Genomic DNA, 23,566 nt, shown 5'->3' with positions numbered 1-23,566 from the left:
GACTCTGTGCTATAGCATCATGGACTCTAAACACTTTCTTTGACAAGTTGCTTGGTCATGGTGTTTTGTCACAGCACTAGAAACGTAACGAAGACAACCCCCCACCCCCACCCCCCACCCCCACACTCACACATTAGTATGAAGCTGGAATTCGTCCGTCTTGTAGCCAACGGCAAAGTTGCTCTGGGTCACTCGGGACTTCGCGGTCTCAAAATTCATCTGGTAGCCAGCCAGCCAACCCTCATAGCCAAGCACCAGGGCGCCACGGATCGAGGGCCCGGCGATGTCAAAGTCCACATCACAGCCCAGGTTGATATGCTCCCTCTTGTACCCTGTCTTGATTTTAGCATTTTTTTTCCTAAAAGAAAAAGAAATGTATTAAAGCCAAGCTAAGTCACATTGACCCAATCCTGCTAAGGACTGTGTGAACAAACATTGTTGTTGTTTGGTCCCAGTTTGAGTAGGAGGGAGGGAACAGAGAGGCGAGGTCGGTGACCAGTTGACCCTGCTTGCTGAACCACAAGCAGGACACAACTTCTCCTGAGCTCAAATCTAGTCTGCAAAAGGCTACATCAACACTGTGTTGCGCAGGCCACGGGAAGAGACCAGAAAGTGAGCGCCAACCATGCTCCTTTCCCGGCCTCTCCCTGTGCCTAACCCCACACCCTACACTGGCATCTATCAGGCATGTGTGTTGTTTTCTAAACCTACAGGAGAGGTGCATGTCACAAAGCTACCCAAGCAGCAATTTGAGGGAGATGGTCATCTTTGTGGCTCACCCAGTAAGTGGCAAAAAAAAAAAAAAAGAAAGAAAGAAAGAAAGAAAGAAAGAAAGAAAGAAAGAAAGAAAGAAAGAAAGAAAGAAAGAAAGAAAGAAAGAAAGAAATAGCAGATCCCTGCAGCTGGAGAGGAGGCTCGGGAGATAAAAGCGCTCATACAGAAGACTGCGATTCGGTTTCTAACACCCACACTGGCAGCTCACAACTGTCTGGAGATCTGACACCTGTTCTGGCCTCTGCAGGTACCTGCTTCTATGTGGTGCATACACACACACACACACACACACACACACACACACACACACACACACACACAAATAATAATAATAATCTTTTCCCTGCTTAGTGAATGCAGTAGGAGAGCTTGTACTGCCATAGTCTTCTTTTTTTTTTTGGGGGGGGGGGGGTTTCGAGACAGGGTTTCTCTGTATAGCTTTGCGCCTTTCCTGGAACTCACTTGGTAGCCCAGGCTGGCCTCGAACTCACAGAGATCCGCCTGCCTCTGCCTCCCAAGTGCTGGGATTAAAGGCGTGCACCACCACCGCCCGGCTTCTGCCATAGTCTTGAGACACCACTGAGTTCACAACTGAGAGTCCTGGCAGTCCTGATGTCAGGCCCAGTGATGCCAGATTCTTCGCATCTAAGAGCGGGTAGTTCAGTGTCTGTCAACTGTTTTTCAAGACCCCCAGTGTCCCTCAGTAAGGGTAGATGAGTCATAATTTTTATCCAAAGCAAACCCCAGAGAATAAAAGAGCATCTTTTGGGCTGAGCAGATAGCTCAGTGGATAAAGTGCTTGCCAGACAAGCTTAAAGATCCAAGCTCAAGTCCCCAGAACCCAGTAAATGCTGTATGCATAGCAAAAGTATCTGTAATCCCAGTAAACCTCTCTGGGGAGATGGGACGGAGAGACAGGAAGCTCACCAAAGCCTGCTAGCCTGGCATATATAGCAGTGAACAGAAAAAAATCCCGGAGAGGTGGCTCAGTGGTTAAGGGCACTGGCTCCTCTTCCAGAGGACCTGGGTTCAATTCCCAGCACCCACATGGTAGCCCATACCTGCCTATAACTACAGTTCCAGGGGATACAACACCCTCACACAGACATACATGCAGGCAAAACACCAATGCACATAAAATAAAAGTAAATAAATCATTAAAAAAAGGAGACAGAATCCTGCCTCGAGAAGGGGGAAGAGGAGAGCAAACCTGAAGTCATCCTCTGACCTCCACGGGTACTCTGTGGCAGCTGTGCACACACCATGTACACACAAATACAGTAAAACAAATGTTTTGAAGATCAAATCTATCGGATAAAATGAAACTATTATCACATGCTTGCAAAAGGGATCATTCCCTGGCCAATGGCTTTCTCAGCCTAGACCACAGAAACCGGGTCTGGTCAGAGTGCCGAGGACCACACAGACCTGCCCGCTCCTGCCCCTATGCACAGTGAGATTAAAGCATGCAGACCATGGGCTCTGGACCTATTCCCTCCCCAGAGGCCCTACTGTTTCTTGGGAAATGGCCAGTTACAGATCCAGGGCAGGAAACATACCAAGTAAGCCTGAAGCAGCTTTCCAAGCTATCAGAGATGACCAGGAATTGGGCAAATGGATCTAATTGCTAAAATAAGAAGGTTCTCACCCAGGGGCTCCCAAGATGGGAAAATGTGAGCATTGGTAAGAGCAGTATTGGCAATAAACTAAAATATATCAAAAGATGTTTAGTTTAGGGCCAGTAGTACGGCTTAGGGTAGTGGCATTTGCTGCCAAGCCTAATGACCTCAGTTTGGTCCCCAGGACCCACATGATGGAAGGAGAGAACCAACTCCCAAGGCTGAGGTAAGAGGATCATAACTTGGAAGCCAGCCTGGGCTACATAGTCAGACTCTGCCTCAATACAACATGAGTGGCACACACCTGGGCATGGAGGTAGGAGGATCAGGAGTTAGAAGCCAGCCAGCCTCAGTTACATAGAAACTCAACACAAGATTGGGCTACATGAGAGCCTCTCTCAAAAGACAAAACCAACGAAAAGCTGCTATTAACCACAAAGTACAGTACCTGTGGCAGAGCCTCTGACCAACCGTGTGCACCACCCACACCAGTTTGCACAGTGCCCCCACTCACTGTCTCACGGGATTCTAGCTAGGGGTCCAAGCATCCAAAGAAAAAGGACAGAGCTACAGCCAGAGTGACTCAGCCATCCCCAGGTCTCCGCTCCTCACACAGCTAGGGAGGTTTCCTTTCTCAAATGTCACTGGGATTTTTTTTTAAGCTACTTAAGTGGTGGTGCTAATTTGACAAGCACTCAAGAGAGACATGAGACACACTGATGGTTAGCAAGCAGGCTTCATCTGTGAAAGGCAACACTGGGGGGGGGGGTGGTACTAATCCCTAAATGGGGTCTGCAGCCCCACCTAGCTGTGGCCCACATCTGGCTAAGGGTGGCCAGTGCTTTCCAGGCATCAGCAGAGCTCCGGAAAGCCAGCGTGCATTTCCACGTCAAGAGCCATCAAAGCTCAACTACCCAGCACACCTAGCGCCTCCAGCATACCCGAGAAACACCCTACCCAATAGGAGGAGCCCAGGCTCCGAGGAGGAATGGCTGGCAGCGGAACTAGGGGAGAAAGAGCCTTAAGATGAACCTCGTCCAACTTCTAAAACAAGAAACACAGATGAGCTCCAAGCGGGAGGAGCTCCCCAAAGCCAACACATGTCAACCTGAAGGAGCTCCAAAGTGTCACAACTGAGACAACCTGAGCCACGACATAAACGATGCAGGTGACTATAACTCACAGAATAAATGTCCAAGAGTCTGTCCTAACACAAACACTGATGAGGCGCTGGCAAGATGGCTCAGCAGGTAGAGGGATTGTAGCCAAACCTGATGACCTGAGCCGAATCCCTGGGACTAGCATGGAGAAAGGAGAAAACCAAACCCAGCAAGTTGTTCTCGAATGTTCACATGCACACTGTGGTGCACACACACACAAGAACAAATGTGTGTGTGTGTGTGTATATGTGTAGGGTTTTTTTGTTTTGTTTTGTCTTGTTTTTAATACTAAAGTGCTGGAGAGATGGTTCAGCAGTTAAGAGCACTGGGTACTCTTGCAGAAGACATGTTTCATCCCCACATGGTGGCTCACAACCATCTGTAATCCCAGTTCCAGGGAATCCAATGCCTTCTCCTAACCTCGATAAGCACCAGGCACACACACAATGCACACACATACACGTAAGCAAAATACTCCTGCACATAAAGATAAATACAGCGAAATAAAATGTAAAACAAAGGTAAAACTGGTTAAGTGAGTGGGGGAGTAGGACATTTTCCCTATGGTAAAACCCCGTGAGAAAGGAATGATGGGAATAACTACCAAAAATAATGGCGGAGGCAAGAAAGAATTGAAGGGTGTGACCCAAAGCATGATGAGAAAGAACATTTGCAGCCTTAGTGTCTCCCGCTGCGTATCTACTGAGAAGAAAGCTAGAGAGTAGCAGCTTTCCAGGGGAGAGACCCAGCAAATGCCATGTTAGCCACGCAATCAAAGTCTGTATCACCAGTCAAGAGATGTGATGGCGGTCTTCCTGACGGCATGCCCCATGGACACGATGAGGTGCCACTTCTTTAGCTGCCGAAAACTATACAACCTGAATGTAATCAGGAGACATTAGCAGAGCAACCCAAGTAAAAGGTCATTCTGCCAAGAACTCTCAGCCATTCTTCAAAACTGTCCAGGTCACAAGAGAAAAGGATGGAGAGCATGTCCCAGGACCACAGAGGAGACCTGACAGTTTGATGCCATGGAGGATCCGGAACTGGATCCCGAGCCAGGAAGAAGATGTCAGTCAGCAGGGCAACAGTTAACAGTGTGGTACCAATGTTCACTCGCTGGCGCTGATCTGTGTTCCAGCCACAATTGCTTAATGACAGGGACACAGTCTGAAAATTACATCACTGGGTCATTTGGTCATTAAGCAAACATCATGGGGTGCACTTACAGAAACCCAGATGGCCATGGTTAATCACTCAACCATGGCCTCCTGATGCACCCAAGGGACAGAGCACATACGAGATGCCCAAGGCGGGCAATGTACCCCAGCACATGCGTTCACAGTAAATATTTTATAAGGAACACACTCTAATGGGAAAATGCACAGTGAGTGCACAGGAACCAGTCACACACTCAGGCCATATCATCATCAAATACTGGGACAGGCACATAATTACAAATGGGGGAGTAACAGAGTGGGTGCCGTGTATGACAACTGTCACACACTCAAGACATGCACTGTGCCTCGATGGCAGTACGGAATGTCTGAGCTGTTAAAATCTCAAGTTCCTACATGTGCTCCACTGAAATAGTATGTCGTAAATGGCTGCATATTATATATACATTATGGGTATATATTATGTACTGGGTTTTAATGTGATATAAGATTTCAGCATCAGAGGGAGCTAGGGGAGAAACAGAAGGGAACTCTACATGTTACTTTTATCACAGTTTTCTATATAAAAACTGCAAATTATTTCAAAATGAAAGGTTAAACTGAGGGGGCTGGAGAGCTGACTCAACATGAGAGCACTGGCTGCTCCTGTAGAGGACCCAGGTTCAGTTCCCAGCCCCCACACGGCAGCTCACAACTCGAATCCCAGCACTGGGGAGGCACAGGCAGGCAATCAGAAAAGGACGGGGGGAAAAAGCACAGGATCACAAACCATGAAAACACACGCCACTGAACTGTGGATGTAAAAGATGATTCAGATGGTAAATTTTATACATGTTTTGCCAAAGCAAAAAGCGAAGACTTGGAATTTAGTAAAAGCCTAGACTCAATCATCAGTGGGCAAAACAACCTTCCCCTGATTTAGGAGACTCAACCATTCTGAGTATGAAATCACAAGAGTGTAGACGATTCTAGAGGGGAAGAGTTCTTTCTAGTCCTGTAGAGCCTCAGGAGCCGAGGGAGACCAACTTGCTCTCTTTGCCCTCTGATTTGATTTGTTAACAACCAACAGGCCTCATCTGTTTCTGGCCAGGGGACCTGGCAGCCCCAGGAGCCACCTTGTGGTGAAGCTCCTGAGATCTCAGTGTCTCAGGCCCTCCACACCTACAAAACAGGCCGGCAACAGTGACCAGTTAGCCCCTGCTCCCAAATGCCACCTCTGCTCTCCAGCCTTGGCCACTCTTGTTACTGGCATCTTTGAATAAAGTAGATCAACTGGGGGGCCGGGCGGTGGTGGCACACGCCTTTAATCCCAGCACTCGGAAGGCAGAAGCAGGTGAATCTTCGTGAGTTCGAGGCCAGCCTGGTCTACAGAGGAAGATCCAGGAAAGGCACAAAGCTACACTGAGAAACCCTGTCTCGAAAAAAGGCAAAAAAAAAAAAAAAAAAAGGAAAAGGGAAGCTCCTTGGGGCAAATAGCATCCTGGCCCAGGCACCCTCAATCCCCAAATGAGCACAGGAACACACAAAACCATTTGTTAGATAAACCATTTGCATTTCCTAATGCTTGCTACAGCCCAGCTCATTAACAGATAGACATATGGGTCCTGGCCAAAACACCACCACAGAACTCACAGAATGTATAGAGCTCGGACCAAGGCCGTCTTACCATTGTTGTCTGGTTGGTTTTTGTTCTTTGACATGGAATCTCACTATACAGCCCTGGCTGGCCCTGACCCCATGATCCCTCCTCAACCTCCAGCCTCCCAGTTTAGAGACCGCCTTTAACATGATGTTATCCTTAACACCAAAATCCTTTGGCGTGAAGGACTTCCAAGGGCCACAGCATCCTAAAACGTCCTCGTGGGACAAAGGTGGGCTCCTTACCCAGTGTTAGGTGAGAAGGATGAATCAAAGGTCAGCTTCAGTCCACGCGCGAGCTGCATGGGAGAGAAGGTACAGATTAGCTGAGGGCGGGGCCGTGGGTGCGGTGATGGGAAGGAGCCGAGCCAGGAATTCCGGGGGCCGGCCTTACCTGGTCTTCCACGGTGATCTCGGTGCCCAGGGTGTTGTCTGTGTTCCACTTCTCTGTGAACGTCAGCCCGTACTCAGTCCATCTGTACTTGGTTTCCAGGCTGCCGTTCACTTTGGTGGTCTCTGTGTTGGCGGAGCCTGAGCTGGTAAATTCCTTAAAGGAGAGAGAAAGAGTCTCAGCCCACCATCCAGCCTGCCCTCAGGACCTCTCAGCCACAGTCCAGCCTGCCCTCAGGACCCTCAGCCACAGTCCAGCCTGCCCTCAGGACCTCTCAGCCACAGTCCAGCCTGCCCTCAGGACCTCTCAGCCACAGTCCAGCCTGCCCTCAGCACCTCTCAGCCACAGTCCAGCCTGCCCTGAGCTCACAGTCCAGCCTGCCCTGAGCTCACAGTCCAGCCTGCCCTCAGCCCACAGTCCAGCCTGCCCTCAGGACCTCTCCAGGCCCTTAAGCAAGAGTCCCTGGCATGTCCAGGCAGAACTTTTTCTACAGTTCAGTTAGATACTGAAAATACAAAGCAGTGAAAGAGCCTGCTAGCAAAAGGAACCTTCTGCAGAGTTCTTTGGAAGGTAGCTTCCTTCCTCCCCTAAGGCCCTGAAGTCTAGACAGGAAATCACCCAGCTTCCATGCTGTCTCTAGCCTCAGACAGAGAGAGCCATTGAGCAAAAGCTGACACAGCAGAATTCTAAACCTCACACTCTTCCTCCCAACAACTGCTGCAAATACAACCTAAAAACAAGGATGTTTCTAAGTAATAATGAAACATTAAAAACCTAGGTAAGTAGAGCACACCATTAACACCAGCACCCAGGAGGCAGAGGCAAGTGGATTTCTGTGAATTTCAAGCCAGCCTGCTCTACATAATGAGTTCTAGGGCATCCATAGCCATGTAGAGACCCTGTCTCAAAAAAACTAAACTAAAATAAATAAAAATATAGGTCAATAGGGCTGAAGAGATGGCTCAGTGGTTTAGAGCACTTACTGCTCTTGTAGAGGACGTGGGTTCAAGTCTCAGCACCCACAATGCAGTTCACAACGACCCGTAAAAGTAACCCCAGTTCCAGGAGATATGATACCCTCTTTTGTCCTCCCCAGGTTGCTGCAAACATGTGGTGCATACAAACCCTCTCTGTCTCTCTGTCTCTGTCTCTGTCTCTGTCTCTCTCTCTCTCACACACACACACACACATAAGTCTTAAAAAAGAAAAAAGAGGCTGAGCAAAGGTAGTGTACGCCTTTAGTCCCAGCACTCGTGAGGCAGAGGCAGGTGGATCTCTGTGAGTTTGAGGCCAGCCTGGGCTACAGAGAGATATCCAGGACAGCCAGAGTGACACAGACCCTGTCTCAGAGAGAGAGAGAGAGAGAGAGAGAGAGAGAGAGAGAGAGAGGAGGGAGGGAGGGAGGGAGGGAGGGAGGGAGGGAAGAAGGAAGGAAGGAAGGAAGGAAGGAAGGAAGGAAGGAAGGAAGGAAGGAAGGAAGGAAGGAAGGGAAAAATGAAAGAAAAAAAAGGAAGAGGGCTGGAGAGATGGCTCAGTGGTTAAGAGCACTGACTGCTCTTCCAGAGGACCTGGGTTCAATTCCCAGCACCTACATGGCAGCTCACAACTGTCTGTAACTGCAGTTCCAGGGGATCTGACACCTTCACACCAATGCACATAAAATAAAGTTAAATAATTATTAAAAAGAAAAAGAAAGAAAGAAAGAAAGATTCAATTTTAAAGTAAGAAAGAAACATCAAGGATGGATCAGGTTAGAGGTTTTGGTCAGTGGCCGAGCACTTGCCCACAGGGATTGGGCCTAGAGTTTGAGTTCCTTCCAACACCACAAAACAACTTGTAAGAAAGCAACAAACCTAAGGACCATTTGCCAGAGGCCGCTCTACGAGAGTCCCGGAGTACCTGCCACACAGAGAAGACAACGGAGCGAGCACAAACAGCCACAGGCCAGACAGGCAGCTGCTCTTGGCCCTGCCAGCCCGGCCACAGCAGCCCCTACTGGTCAGGAACAAATACACTGTCCCATGCAAGTTGAGCAACTTACCAATCCATTCTCAGACTTCGTTTTCAAATCAAGTTTTATTAAGCCAAAGCCTAAAAAAAAATAAAAAAACAACCACAAACAGGTTAACTAACTAAGCCAGACGGGTAGGAAGGGTAGCTCAGCGGTAACAGAACAATTGCTAACAAGTTCAAGGCCCGAGATTGGATCTGCAGCACTAGAAAAATAATAAAAATTTAAAGCTAGGCCATCTCTGCCTTCCTCCTGGACACCCGGAAGGGCTTAAAGAAACTCACCGCAGCCCTAGGAGATGAGGGTACCTGGCCTCCACCGCTGCTTATGGGAAGCCAGTGGAACAGTGGCAGACAGAGAGAATGCAGGCCGCACCGGTGCCCATGCAGGGCCTGGGGGTGGGGGGAGGTTCCCAGCAGCTGGCAGAGACACAGTCACCAGGCCTGGTGGGCCCGTCAGGCTAAATTTAGAATGGCATTCTACCGGGGCGGGCGCTGGAGCTTGCAAGAGACTCCATCAGCTACTTGTCCTGCAATGCCTGGGCCTCACCACCGGGTGGCGCAGAGCCGCAGGAAGCGCATCCTTTGGACTGGATACATAAGTTGCCAGCTGGGAACTGACCACCAAGTGTCCCAAACATGCCAACCCTGTTTGCAGGTGAAAGGCCTTCCATTCCACCATTGCTCCCGACTCTTTCCTCCAACACTCACCGTAGCCCTTGGTGAAGACATCCCTGGCAGACTTGCCAAGATCAGCATATGTGGGAGGCACAGCCATCTTCTGCCACAACAAAAGAAGCGCCAATATGAATGAATGCATTTGGTAATTATGGAAATTAGTTTACCACCAGTAAAAGTTATTTGATTATAATTAAACAACCAATAAAAATCACCCGGCTCCACAGTCCCAGGCATCTTTCCCCGCCAGGTGTGTGAGTGTGACGTGAGCTGTCTCGCCCTTCCTTTGAGGCCAGAGCTGGAGGAGCTTGGTGATCAACCTGTCTTTAGCCGCCCCAGGCCTAAGCACACACCCAGAGCACAGAGAGAGTCAGTCAATATTTGATGAATGAATGAACTGTCCAAGACACACTCCCAGGAGCCAGCCACTTAACTGAACCGCAGACCTCTCGCCAATACGACATATCTTCTTACAAACGCCGGCTGCTCAGCCGGTAACTGAGGGGAAATCAGTTTCCCATGGCAATCGATGTATTTTGCCCATGGCTCTGATTTCAGGCTCTCAACAAGTATCAATAGAGTACTTTTACGTGCCACCACCAGCCCGACTTTTCACAGAATTTTCACATTTCGGGGACCACCTTTCCTGTAGGACAAGCCAGGTAAGTAACTCCTCACCATGAAGAGAAATCCAGGCACGTGCTACAAAAGGGAATCTGAGGCCAGGGAGATGACTCGGGGGCTCTTTAGCCTTTTGCTACCAAGCCTGGCTACCTGAGTTCAATCCTTAAGACCCACATGGTAGGCCCCGCCCCCAGCAAGTTGCCCTCTGACCTCTGCGCAGGCACTTTGCCAACTGAGCTAAATTCCCAGCCTGATTCCTTTCACTTTTAAACACTGTACACCTAAATTATCAAACTGAATCTGCATACATGCCACCTAACATGACACACATAGGCATTCACAAACAGGAATATATTTGTATGCTTCTGGCAAGTGAGAGCCCCCTGGGAAAGAATTCAGGTGATCCCAGAGAACAACCAATATCACCTGACCAAAGTCCTCACTTCAAAGACCACAGAGAGCCCACAGCAGGGCCAAAGATAATTCCACAGGAAGAGGCACCTGCTGCCACAGCCGACAATCTCAGTTGGATCCTTGGAACCTGCATGGAGGAAGGGAGAACCAACTCCCAAAAGTTATCTTGTGCCCTCCACACAATAAATCAACCTATCAATACACAAATAATTAAACGCCATTTAAAAAACTGAAAGACAGTCCACAACCAAACAAGGTACGCGCTCTAAAGAACGAACCACGGGCCTCAGTGCTAACCGGTCCGCAGTCCAGGCTGCAGAGCACAGTCCAGGCTGCAGAGCACAGTCCAGGCTGCAGAGCACAGTCCAGGCTGCAGAGCACAGTCCAGGCTGCAGAGCACTGGCTTCAGAGGCTCTGCCCACCCTGCCCTGCTTCTGCTGTTCTTCTTTCTCGCACACGAACAGGCTGGAACCCTGGGTCACAGTAGGGTCAGGGCAGAGAAGAGGGCAGAGATTTGCCTGACACTGCCCTGCCAGCTCTTCTAGAACTTGGGGACTCTCCTCTTCCACTGGCCTCTTCCTTCAAACTAACCCCGCAGGCACATGTACCCCCAGGGGCAGGCAGGAGACTTCACACTCAGGCCAGGAAAAGTGGCACACACCTCAGGCCAGATGGGCCTGACCCTTCCTAAGGAAAGTCAACAGCACTCACGCCTGGGCGGGAAGATAACACAGCCCAGCAGACCTGCAGAACATCTTGGCAGAGAGCACAGAACATTCCCCGGCTCTGCCTGGATTAAGAGCTGTCTGTGAAAATACGAAAACAGGGATATGGAGAGATGGTTCCTTGGTTAAGAGCACTTGCTGCTCTTACAGGGGACCCGGGTTCAATTCCCAGTACCACATGGTGACTCACAACTGTCCATAACTTCAGTTCTGGGGGGGGGGGGTCCAATGCACATGGCACACAGACACACACACAGACAAAACATATATACATATAAAATACATAAATAAACATTGAACAAAGCAAAGCAAACAAAAAAAAGCCATCTGGAGACAGAGCTGTCCCTTTCCACTGGCAGGAGCAGAGAGGGAGCAGACCCGTCCACAGCATCCAAGGTCGCTAAAGCCCACCCCAATTCTGACCAGTTTTTAAGATTTCACTTTATCTTTGTGTGTGTGTGTGTGTGTGTGTGTGTGTGTGTGTGTGTGTGTGTGTGCCTGCAGAGACCAGAAGAAGACACCAATCTCTTGGAGCTGGAGTTACAGGTGGTTGTGAACCACCCAATGTGGGAGTCGGGAACCATACTCAGGTCTAATGTTAAAACTCGCCCTTGCCCTTTATCCCAGGGCCAGCCTGGCCTACAGAGTGAGTTCCAGGACAACCAAGGCTACACAGAGAAATCATATTTTGAAAAACCAAAAAATAAATAAATAAAGTAAAACAGCAGTGTTCTTGAGCCATCTAGATAGTGCATCCAAAAGTACCTGTTTTTCTGTTTTTTTTTTTTTTCTTTGAGATTAGATTTTATATAGCCCAGGCTGGCCTCAAACTCACTATGTAGACAGGAATGTCCTTGAGCTTCTGATCTTCCTGTCTCCATCGGACAGTGCAGGAGGCCAAGCATTTCGGGTGTATGCAGTGTTGGGGCTCTGCAGGCTGGGCCAGCACTCTACCACTGGGCTGTGTCTCCAGTCTGTCGGAGGTCAGGTCTTTCCTGCTACTCTTCCCTGGCCTCACAGAGAAGTCAGCCCCCAGGACTCACCCTGCAGACAGACACCTTTGCATCTAGACCAGATCCCACCTTCAGGAAAAGGTAGGACACTCATTATTTAGTGTTCTCCAAATGCATCTTTGGACACTAATCCTAAACCCAGCGTGGAGAGCCACCTGCCAAAAAAGAAAAAGCCCACAGCAAATATCAGCTAAATCATCAGCACTAAGGAGATTAGTGTCCAGGACAAGAGTCGGGATGCCAGAGCTCAGAGCAGGGGGCCAGGCTCTGTGGAGCTCCCTTCTGATTCTTCTACCACCGCTGCCTTTATTTGGCACCTGCTGCATGTAAGTGAACCCACAGCACACAAAAACAAGTCTTAACTGCCAACGCTTTACGTCAGCCACGGTGGATACCAGCTTCCTCACATGCACGTTACACCCTTTCCTAAGTCCCATGAACAGAGAGGGGAACAGAACGTCCCCAAGTCTGGGCCGTTATGACAAGGTGACAGGCTTGTCCACACCCAGACAAGAAGGTGTGCTCTCCACCTTTATGGGGGTGGGGTATGTACCGTAGGAGAGTCAAATCCTCTCTTGGGCCTGAGGCAACACCCCTCTAAGCATAAGGATGGCTCAGCTCTCATCAAATGCCCCCTGTTGCTAGGTTGCAGTGGCTTCCCCTTCTGCCCTTCGGGCACCCACACCCCATCCTGTGGTGCATTTATCCAGCAGGATTAAGGGCAGCCTGAGACAAAATGAGGGTTCTGCCTCTCTCTCCGGAGCAGCTCAGACAAAAATAAACAGCGCCCAGAAGACACCCGTTTCCACACAGTTCTCAGAACTTGCTTCAGAAATGCCTTCGTGATGAGAATGGAGCTCAGGTTCCTCAGGCCAGAAGTGAGAGTTAGAGAGGGGTGCGTTCCCCACCCCGCCCCGCCCCCACTCACTTAACCCAGCCAGGAGGGAGCAGCCTGGCCCAAGCCCCTCCTAGGTCTTCCTCCCACCAGAATATCAGTCACCATGCCCTGTGGATACACAGCTGTCTCCACAGAACCACCCTCTGCAGCATCACCCACATCCCTTCAGAAGCCCAGCCCTCAGCATGAAGGAGAGCAGCCCGACACAGGCCAGGCAGCCAGCCCTGCACACAGTCAGGCAGTCAGCCCTGCACAGTCAGGCAGTCAGCCCTGCGCACAGTCAGGCAGTCAGCCCTGCACACAGTCAGGCAGTCAGCCCCGCACATAGTCAGGCAGTCAGCCCTGTGCACAGTCAGGCAGTCAGCCCTGTGCACAGTCAGGCAGTCAGCCCTGCACACAGTCGCGCAGTCAGCCCTGCACAGTCAGGCAGTCAGCCCCGCACACAGTCAGGCAGTCAGCCATGCACACAGTCAGGCAGTCAGCCCTGCACACAGTCGCGCAGTCAGCCCTGCACAGTCAGGCAGTCAGCCCCGCACACAGTCAGGCAGCCAGCCCTGCACACAGTCAGGCAGTCAGCCCTGCACAGTCAGGCAGTCAGCCCTGCGCACAGTCAGGCAGTCAGCCCTGCACACAGTCAGGCAGTCAGCCCCGCACACAGTCAGGCAGTCAGCCCCGCAGAGTCAGGCAGCCAGCCCTGCACACAGTCAGGCAGCCAGCCCTGCACACAGTCAGGCAGCCAGCCCTGCACACAGTCAGGCAGTCAGCCCCGCACACAGTCAAGCAGTCAGCCCCGCAGAGTCAGGCAGCCAGCCCCGCACACAGTCAGGCAGCCAGCCCTGCACACAGTCAGGCAGTCAGCCCCGCACACAGTCAGGCAGTCAGCCCTGCACACAGTCAGGCAGTCAGCCCTGCACACAGTCAGGCAGCCAGCCCTGCACACAGTCAGGCAGTCAGCCCTGCACAGACAGTCAGCCCTGCACACAGTCAGGCAGTCAGCCCTGCACACAGTCAGGCAGTCAGCCCTGCACACAGTCAGGCAGTCAGCCCTGCACACAGTCAGGCAGCCAGCCCCGCACACAGTCAGAAGGTGGCCTGAAAAGACGTGACTAGAGCTCTGCCTCCGTGTTGGAACTGAGGCTCAGCCTGGGGGCTTCATGCCAGTTAAGAGGCAAGAACACAGCAAGGTGAGCAGGACGAGGCAAGGCAGACCAGCTATGATCAATGGCAGCTTTGAAGAGGACCAGCAAGTCACAAGAGACAGTGCTCCCTGCTTCCCGTCCAGTCTATCAGCCTACCAACCCAAGTCTTCCCTGGCCGACCTTGAACAGATTATGCCAACACCACTCCAGCCTAAGGAATGGATACCCAGCCATCCTGGAAGCTCTGAGGGGAAGGATTGTATATCACCTAGCAGTCTACACAACACACTTACATAACCTCCATCTTGGGGGGGGGGGGGTGTAACAACATCTTCCTGACTCATCAACGACATGTCAGTGACAGCTGCTCATTCACCATGCTCCCACCCTCCACTCCTCCTCCCACACCACGCCCTGAACTCAGAGCTCCTCAGAGCCTGTTGAGCATATGTTTGTCCAAATGTGTATAATGAGGTCAAGGCCTAGCACATAATGGGCATTCGTGAGTAGAGCATATTATATTCTTAATTACATGTATTTAGTGAGCCTGTGCCATGGTGCACCTGTGGAGGTCAGAGGACAACTTACAGGAGTTAGTTCTCTCCTCCCACCATGTGGGTTCTGGGAACTGAACCCGGGTCTTCAGACCTGGCAGCAAGCGCCTTTGCCTACTGAGCCATCTCATCAGCCCCAAGTATCATTGCAAGCTGGGTTTGCTGCATGCTCTTTGCTGCAGCAGCCTCAGAGGCTAAGGCCAGAGAATAGCTTAAGGGGTGGGATGAGACTCAACTGATAGAGTGACTTCCTAGCATTAGCATGCACAGAGCCCCGGGCACTACCCCAGCACTGCAGAAACCAGGCTTGGTAGCACATGACTATAATCTCAGCCCTCAAGAGGTAGAGGCAGAAAAAATTACAAGAAATTCAAGGTCAGTGTGAGTTCAAAGCCTGCCTAAGCTACAAAAGACCCCGTTTCAAAACTGGCAGGGAGCAGAGGCCGGAGAGATGGCTCAGAAGTTAAGGGTACTTGCTGTTCTTGCAGAGGACCCAGATTTGAGCCCCAGCTCCCACAGCCACCTATAATTCTAGACTTCCTCTTCTGGCTTCTGTGGACACATGATACACACACACGTGCAAAGGCAAAACACTCACACACATAAAATTTAAGTGAAGGAAGAAGCAGCGCAAAGAATAAAGGGGGAGGGGAGGGACCAAGCGGGGAGTACTAGATGATCTAGGGCTATTATTCCAGCTCCCGCTCAGTAAAAAGAGTATCATTGTAACAAAAGGAGGAAGGTAGAAAGTTGCGGTCAGACAATAGGAACAAGAAAATTACAATGTAACCAGGAAACAGGCGCTTCCGGTGCAAGGCAGCTGGAAAGCCTGAGCAGAGTAGACTAGGAGACCCCCAGAGCAGAGACCCCACTAGGAAACAGCTGAGCCCAGGCTGAGGGACCCAGGGCCCTCAGGGGTAAACACTGGCTGCTTTAGGCCTCAAAACCAGGCACAGATTTCATTCCAAGAGCTACTGCAGCATGACAGCCCTAAGGCTGGCAAAATGTCAATGCTGAGATCCAGGAAACAGTGTGAACACAGTCCATTTTTTGGAGGGCAATTGATGGACAATTAACTGAGCATTAAATCTACTCCTAGGAACACCCCCACTGCAGTGTTCCAGGCACCCAAAACCTATGCCCACTGCCTGTCACACCAATCCTAGAAGTGACCAACATGCTCATCATTAGGAAGATGAGCCAAAAGTGGGATCCTAACAGACTGAGGAAGACCATTAGCCATCAAAAACAATGAGGTGAGGTGGATATGGTGGCAGAGCCTGTAATTCCAGCCCTTGGGACAGAGGTCAGAGGATCAAAAGTTCAAGGTCATCCTTGACTACATAGGGAATTTGAGTGGCCTGAGTTATGAGACTGTCTCAAAACAACAATAACAAAAGTGGCAGATTTATATGTGAGAACACAGAACACGAAGTACAGCTGAATGAAAAGAAAAAGCCAAGCTGCAGCCCTTAGGAAGCAGAAGCAGGGAGATGTCTATGAGTTCAAGGCTAGCCTGGTCTACATAGTAAGTAGTTCAGGACAGCCAGGGCTGCATAGCGAGACACTGTCTCAAAAAAAAGAAAAGAAAGAAAATAGCATGCCACATCATTAATGTAAGGTCTTTTTATGTGTCCCTCTTTACACATTCGTGAATTTGTAAATGAGCGGGACAGAACAGGAAAGATGGGTCCCATGTGGACAGGATGGCTGCCCTGGGAGAGAACATAGTTTCGGGAAGGTACATGTGGAGTTCAGATATGGTTTCCATTTTTTATTCTACCTCATAATTTAAATGTTGTTGTGAAGAACAGAAAATAGTGGAATTCACCCATGTTCCAACATGTCACTGCAATCAAGACATTGCCAGAGGGCTAGAGAGCCGGCACAGAGGTTAAGGGCACTGTCCATTCTACACAGGACCCAGGTTGGGTTTCTAGCACCTACATGGTGGCTTACAATCATCTATAAAACCAGCTCCAGGGCTCCTGTGCCCTCTTCTGGCTTTTCAGGCACTGCACACACGTGGTGCGCATACAAACACAGACATATAAAATAAAAAATAAATATTTTTTTTCCTTAACAGAAGGGACTGGAGAGGTAGGTGGTGGCTCAGAGGTTTAAAGCAATGGCTACTTTCAATTTCCAGCACCCACATGGTGGCTTACAACCATCTGTAACTCCAGTTCCAGAAGATCCAGTGCTCTTTGAGGACGCCAGGCATACAAATGGTGTACATATATACATGCACTTAAACATCCATTGACATAAAAGAAATTTTTAAGATGCCAGAAGGAAAAACTGTCTGGACAGTGTCCATATTGGTTCTAAGAACCGATTCAAACTGAGACAGTAGCCCTATCACTAGGTAAGGCCATGGGGGCCCAGTCCACTCCTGAGGGACCACCAACATCTGAGCCACTCTGCCCAGAAAGCAGGGCCGAGCTCCTTGACTTCGGTGTATGCGAGTCGCCTGGGAGCAGGCAGCAATGGTCTACAGAAAAGACTAGCTCACTCTTCACCATAGACCCACCAGGACCCCAAAGGTGACAGAGGCTCTGCCTACGGGGGACACAGACAGCAGGGTGGCTTCTCACACCTAGCCAGGAACATTCTGAACATTGGCAACACCCCCAGTGAGCTCAGATCCCCCGCCCCCAAAAGCAAGGGGGGAACAGGACAACTCCTCAAAGAGCAGGGGCCACCCTGCCATGGCACCTCCCAGACCATCCCGGTGACTAGAGGTGATTATGAAAGGTCATCAGCCGGGCAGAAGAGCCTCTGGGTATGAAAAGACCCACAGGCACACCCTTTCTCCGGTACCCCATACCCTGGGCCATCTTTGCAAAGGACTTCCTCATTATACTGCAGGGATAACCAGATGAGAGTGTGCACAGATACTGTCAGGAGCCAAAGCAACCCAGCCACCAAACGCTTCCATCCCATGCCAGGATTCCCCTCAGAACGAGAGAGAGAATCACGGGACAACTCTGGTTCCGCTGCTTCTCCAACAGTTTTGGGTGGATTTCCAGAGCAAAAATGGACAGGCTTACAGAGGTAGCAGGGGATGGGGAGATGGTTCAGCAGTTAAGAACACTGGCTGCTTTTGCAGAGGACCACAGTTCGGTTCCCAGCACCCACACAGGGGTTCATAACCACCTGTAACTTCTCCAGTCCAGGGGGTTTTATGCTCTCCTCTGGACCCAAAAGAGTGTGATGTGCTAACATATGTTCAGGGAAAACACTCATACACATAAAATTAAAAATAAAAGAGGCCAGGTTCGATCACAGCAAAATCAACTACCTATCCCCCAACCCTGGGGACGGGAAGGGGGGAGGGTGAGGTGGTGTGTATGTGTGTGTGTGTGTGTGTGTGTGTGTGTGTGTGTGTGTGTGTGTGTGTACGTGAATGATCAACCTCCCAGCAGAAGGTAGGCCCAGCTCAGGAGTTACACACACACACACACACACACACACACACACACACACACACACACACACACTACAGACAGACATAAACACACACACACACACACAACAGCACAGTACTGTCTTTCCAAGCAAAGGCAGCCCAGGGAAGGGTCACTGGTCACTGGATCCAGATGCTAGCGAGGCACTGGCCCTCTGCTCTGGAAGCAGGCTGTGTTCCCAAAGCAGCTGCCCTCCCCTCCCCCCTCCACAGAGTCTCACAGGGGGCAGCCTGGCTTTCCAGGCGCTGCTTCTATTTTAAAACACTCTGGAAGCTGGGCCACCACCAACAGCAGTCTTCTTCCCAAGGCTTGGGAGAATATTAGCTGACTCAGGGCAGCCTGCCTACCCACTCACCCACCCATGAAGACGAGAAGGCTGTGCTGGCAGCCAGCACTCCAGGGTCTAAGGTCTGGCCCTGCACACCAGGGCTCCAGCACAGCCATAGGCATCTCAAGAGCCCCCACAAAGCAGTTCTTTAAACGCTCAGCCTCGGGAACCAAGAGCATCTGGGCCCACTTCCTACTCCCCTTTCTAGGTGGAAGACCCTGAGTTAGTCTCTCTGACCCCATTTTTCATAAATGTAAAGCACTTAATACTGTGGCTAATACGGAAGGCATGGAACAAACACAACTAGAATTCCATCAAGGTGATAGACGATAGGTAACTTGTTGACTGATGAGCAGATGGATAAATGTTTTTGTTTGGTTGATTGGTTGGTTTGGGTTTTTCTATGTAGCCCTGGCAGTCCGGGAACTCACTCTGTAGACCAGGATAACCTGGAATTCAGAGACCTTCCTGCCTCTGCCGCCCAAGTGACGAGATTAAAAGTGTAAACCACCACTTCCCAGTTTGTTTTTGTTTTGAGACAGGGTATAAAGTAGCCCATAAGTGAGTCTCAAATTCATTATGCCACCTTGAATTTGATCCTCCTGCCTCCACCTCCACCAGAGTGTGTGTGTCCCACCACACTGACTTTCCACAGTGTTGGAGACAGGACCCAGGGCTTCCCACCTGCTGGACAAGCATTCTGCTGAGCTCCATGCCTGTCCAATAGCTAGTTTCTGTTGCTATATTTGTGGCTAGGTATCTAACCAAGTCCTTGTTTTGCATATTTACTATTATAATAATGGTTTCTGAGCATCTTGTCAGACTCACCCTGAACCACAGGGTCTAGAGTCCTCTTTATCCATAAAGAGGTATTGTTTAACTGGATACTGTCTGGCCAGGTCCTGGAAGAACACCTCCCATCTCATCCCAGGGAAAACCAGCCCTTCTAATACTCAGCTCCAAGGTCCTTGCTGGAAACAGGACTGATTCCTCTGGGCACTGTCCACTGCAGATGGCCAGCACCAGCCACATATCTCTTTCTGTTCCCAACCAGACAGTGATTTCTACTTTACAGACTCACACCTATGGGCTCCTCAAAGCACAGCAGCAGTGCAGTGTGGGATACTAGCAGAGAACTACCCTGTGCCCAGGCACCAAGTATACACGGCAGAGTCACAGACTACACACACACTCCGGAGCTCCAGGATGGCCAACAGTGACAATCACACTTCTACAGCGGACCCCAGGGGGGGGGGTGCACACCCACAACCCCAACTCTCAGGTGGAGACTGTAAGGTCGCAAGTTGTCCTCTGACCCCACCATGTGCTCCCCCACCTCCAAACAAATCATTAAAAACACACAAACAAACAAACAAAGCACTTTATGACAGAGAAACTAAGACATAAGAAAGCTACTTAACCTGAGCTAGACCCTGTGGCTTTTGTCAGTCCGATCAGGGTTGAGAGCCCAGGCTGCCCTCTGGAGCTTTTTCTTGCTCAGCTCTAGGTAAAGTGCTTCAATCCTCTGACTAACAGTGAAATGGCAGTCCCTGCCCAGGCGCAGCTGAGCATGCCCCCATCCATCATCCTTTCTTGATGACTACCACGGGAACCCGAGGAAAGTACAAAGTTACAGACCACAACCTTTCTGGAATCCTGTGGAGGCTAACCTCCTGACTTGGGCAGTTCTCGGCCACAGTTTCCCTCCATCAGTACTACTGGAGGTGTCCATCATTCTGTGGGAAATTTCAGCAAGAGCAAAGGGCCCCAGAGCACCTTGACAATGCTCAAGGTGCTCAAGGGTTGCCCTTACCACCACCACCTCAAGAGTCCAGAGTCTACACCTGCCTCAGGTCCTGCATGAGTACTGTATGGTCCCACACCTCCAGTCTAAAGCCTCGTTCTGGGTATCAGAAATAAAACAAAGCAATCACCCGGGAGCACCCACTGCTACAGATGGGACCAGGCACCTTACTCAAAGCCACACGATAGTAGAAGCCACCAGACGCACACACCTGTCAGAAAGGGGAGGCGTAACAGGTCTAAGGCCTTGGCCAGAATCCCATTTACCCACAATCACTCTACTTCGAGCCCAGATACACCCGTCTGACAAGTTCCCACAGGACTTGGGAAGTTGTTAAAGGAGTTCCTTCTCATCTCTCACGGCTACTGCTGTAGGTTGGCATGTGCCATTATAGCTCTTTAAACATCTGTGACTCTGCTAGTCCAGGGTAAGCCTCTAGGAGTGAGTGAGAGGCCCATGTCTTCTAACGGGTCTTCAAGATTCCACGATTTAATGTGCACCTACCACGTGTCACTTGCTGGGGTAGTGAAGAATGGCATGGAAAAGATGGGTTTATTGGGACTGGAGAGATGGCTCAGGGGTTAAGAGTGCTTGCTGCTCTTGCAGAGGACCCAGGTTTGATTCCCAGACCCACACTGGGCAGCTCATAACTACCTATAATTCCAGTTCAGGGGATCCAATACCCTCTTCTGGCCTCTGAGGGCACCTGCATGTATGCACATAAATTCACATAGGCACAGACACATTTAAATAGACATTTTAAAAAATGAATTTACCCCCCCCACACACACACACACAGACCTTTCTAACCCACCTAATGTGTGCCCAGTGGTTCCTCCCAAGACCCTGAAGACAAAACTGCCTGGGTAAAGAAGCCCTTGGCCCATCTCTCTTGTCAAGGGGAGGGGACTTTAGATAGCACAAGGCAGGGCTAGGCCCAGACCCTTCCGGCAATTCAGCTGGGTCTACCGTCAGACTTAGTGGTCCAGCCTGATGCCTGTCAGTCTCTAAACTGGCAGTGTTTCATGAATTATCCTCCAATTACTGAGTAGCTGGTGGTACACAAATGCTTGCTACTAACATAGTCACAATGGCATTAAAATAACAGGACTGTAGATTTGAGTCCCTTCCAGGACACCATAGAAAACAAAAGGACTGCGGGGAGGGGGCGGTGAATTCAATCCTCCCCAAAAGCTCCTAGGTAAGTGTCAAAGTTTCCTTGTGCATTGCCCCAAGGCTTTGTGTTAATCGGATCGTTTTATTCTTGCCCCCAAACTCAGTGAAGTATATATAATTGCTCCTATTTCGCAGATAAAAAAAAAAATTGAAGTTTGAAATCTTCCTACCAGTGTGACCTTGGACAAACCATGAAGAGTTGTGGGCCTCCAATCAGACGTCAGGCCCCGAAAACAGTTTCCCTAACGCACAGTCGCATATGGCGACACGGAACACGGAATCCATCCCTAAGGCCAAGGAGCCCAGGCATATCGCTCCCTATGGGGTCTCGCCTCCAGTCCAGGCCCAGGTGCTTGTCCCTGAGGCCTAAGTCCACTCAGGACAGCCCGTTCCGTCCGGGAAGGCACTGGCATGCGCGGGAGGGACCCAGCGCCACCTACTCCGGGCGTGGGCCGACTAGGGCGTGTAGGGGCCGGGGGTTCCAGGGCATGGCCATGCTAGGAGCTCGTCCTCTCGGTAGAGAAAGATGGGTCTGCACAGGCCCTCCTGGCTGGCGGGGAAGGGTTTGGGCTGAGGGAGGGTCTCTTCCAGAGCCATGCCGACGGGATCTAGAGCCAGAGGGCGCCGCCGGGGAAGGTCACCTACACCGCGGCCCGCCAGGCCTCCACGCGGCTGCCCTTGCCCTTCCGCTCGCATATTCGGACCGCCCCTCGCTCCCAACTGCAAGTGTTCTGGATGCTCTGGCTGGGATCTCTCCCTCCTGAGATCCGCTCGGCGCCCGCCCTCCAGGCCTCCTCTACCCGCCCGCTGACTCTCCAGGCCGGAGATGATCCTCCCTGGTTCACCCTTCCCGGGACCGGGCTCCTAGGCCCTGCGCCCTAGCCCGATCCTCCCTCTATAGCCTCCCTCGAGACTCCCCAGGATTGCTGCCCGAGGCCCCCAGGGACTCAGGCATAGCCGGGGCCCTCTCTGCTGCGCCTACCTCGGAGGCGGTGACGGCGGGAGCAGCGGCGGCTACGGCGGGGGCTGCAACGAGCAGGCTGGGAGAGCAGGGAGCGGGCCGAGGGCGGGGCGGCGCGGAGCACGGCGGCGCGGACACGCCCCAGCTCTGCGCGCCCGGCCCCGGAGCTCCGCCCCCGGCTCCACCCCAGCCAGCGCCCAGACCTGTCCCGGGGTCCTCTTCCCACCCCGCCGCGAGCAGTTATCTGGCCCTCAGTAGCTCTGTGACCATGTGCGACCGAGCGTAAAGGCCTGCGTGCACCCGGGCACGAGGCGTTAGGGAGGCGTGGGGCTGACGTGCGTGAGGTGTGTGCGTGCGCGGGGACACGCGGGTCACTGCTGGAGCCTCCAGGCTGCTGAAAGCTATTGGGGAGAGGGGGAGGGGAGCTTCCGGCACACTGAGCGGTGGCCTGGGGATCTCAATGGATAAGGGCGCTGGAGTCTTGTGGCTCCTGCGCAGCCTCGAGGCCGCGAGTCACCCTGATGCCCAGTGGGGACACTGGGCTCCGGAGGTGGCGCTGCATAGGGCAGAGCGGCTACTGTCGTCCTCTCCTCTGCGCTCCGACCTCGCTACACCAGGTTTCCGGAGCCTGCGACACGCCCGCGTGCGTCAGCGAATGAATTCCGAATTAAACTCCCCTGACACCCGGCTTTGCACTGCAAATTTGCGTGCAATTTTCCCTCGTGGCAAAGCCGCTAGCCGCCATTTCCCAAGCAATTGCGAAACTAGAAAAGGAAAGTGAGTTTTGTGAGACTCGCTGCATGTAGAGGTCACGCGGGCTCTAGATGTCTGGTCTCCTGCAGTGTGGAGCGGACGGTCACTTTCTCCCTGCCTGGTCTCAGCACAGGTTCTCCTTCCCTACTGAGTGGCTCCCAGCTGCCCAAGCCAAACCAAATCCAAACAGGCTTGGAGAATCTGTGAAGTCGCAGGTGAATGAAGACCTCACACCTTTTGCCTTCAACTAGCAGATGTC

The 23,566-nt window shown here is 51.3% G+C and overlaps 1 protein-coding gene across 2 annotated transcripts in view; it reads right to left on the bottom strand.

Moving 5' to 3' along the window:
* Nucleotides 1-22,762, bottom strand: part of Vdac1 (voltage dependent anion channel 1) — a 28,045-nt gene extending 5,283 nt beyond the window's left edge. Inside the window, exons 1-6 of one of the 2 annotated variants that reach the window (XM_006991325.4) lie at nt 22,576-22,762; nt 9,482-9,548; nt 8,802-8,851; nt 6,764-6,916; nt 6,616-6,668; nt 131-358 (exon numbers count right to left, since the gene is read on the bottom strand). In XM_006991325.4, the coding sequence (XP_006991387.1) occupies nt 131-358; nt 6,616-6,668; nt 6,764-6,916; nt 8,802-8,851; nt 9,482-9,548 (551 nt within the window). In that variant the 5' untranslated portion in view covers nt 22,576-22,762. Of the gene's footprint in view, nt 1-130; nt 359-6,615; nt 6,669-6,763; nt 6,917-8,801; nt 8,852-9,481; nt 9,552-22,575 lie in introns of both variants that reach the window. The other variant, XM_006991324.4, reaches the window with a different exon arrangement.
* Nucleotides 22,763-23,566: the final 804 nt, after the last annotated feature.

Source organism: Peromyscus maniculatus, chromosome 8 (genome assembly GCF_049852395.1).
Source record: "Peromyscus maniculatus bairdii isolate BWxNUB_F1_BW_parent chromosome 8, HU_Pman_BW_mat_3.1, whole genome shotgun sequence".
Classification (NCBI taxonomy): Eukaryota; Metazoa; Chordata; class Mammalia; order Rodentia; family Cricetidae; genus Peromyscus; species Peromyscus maniculatus.
This window is presented reverse-complemented; position numbering and strand designations above follow the sequence as displayed.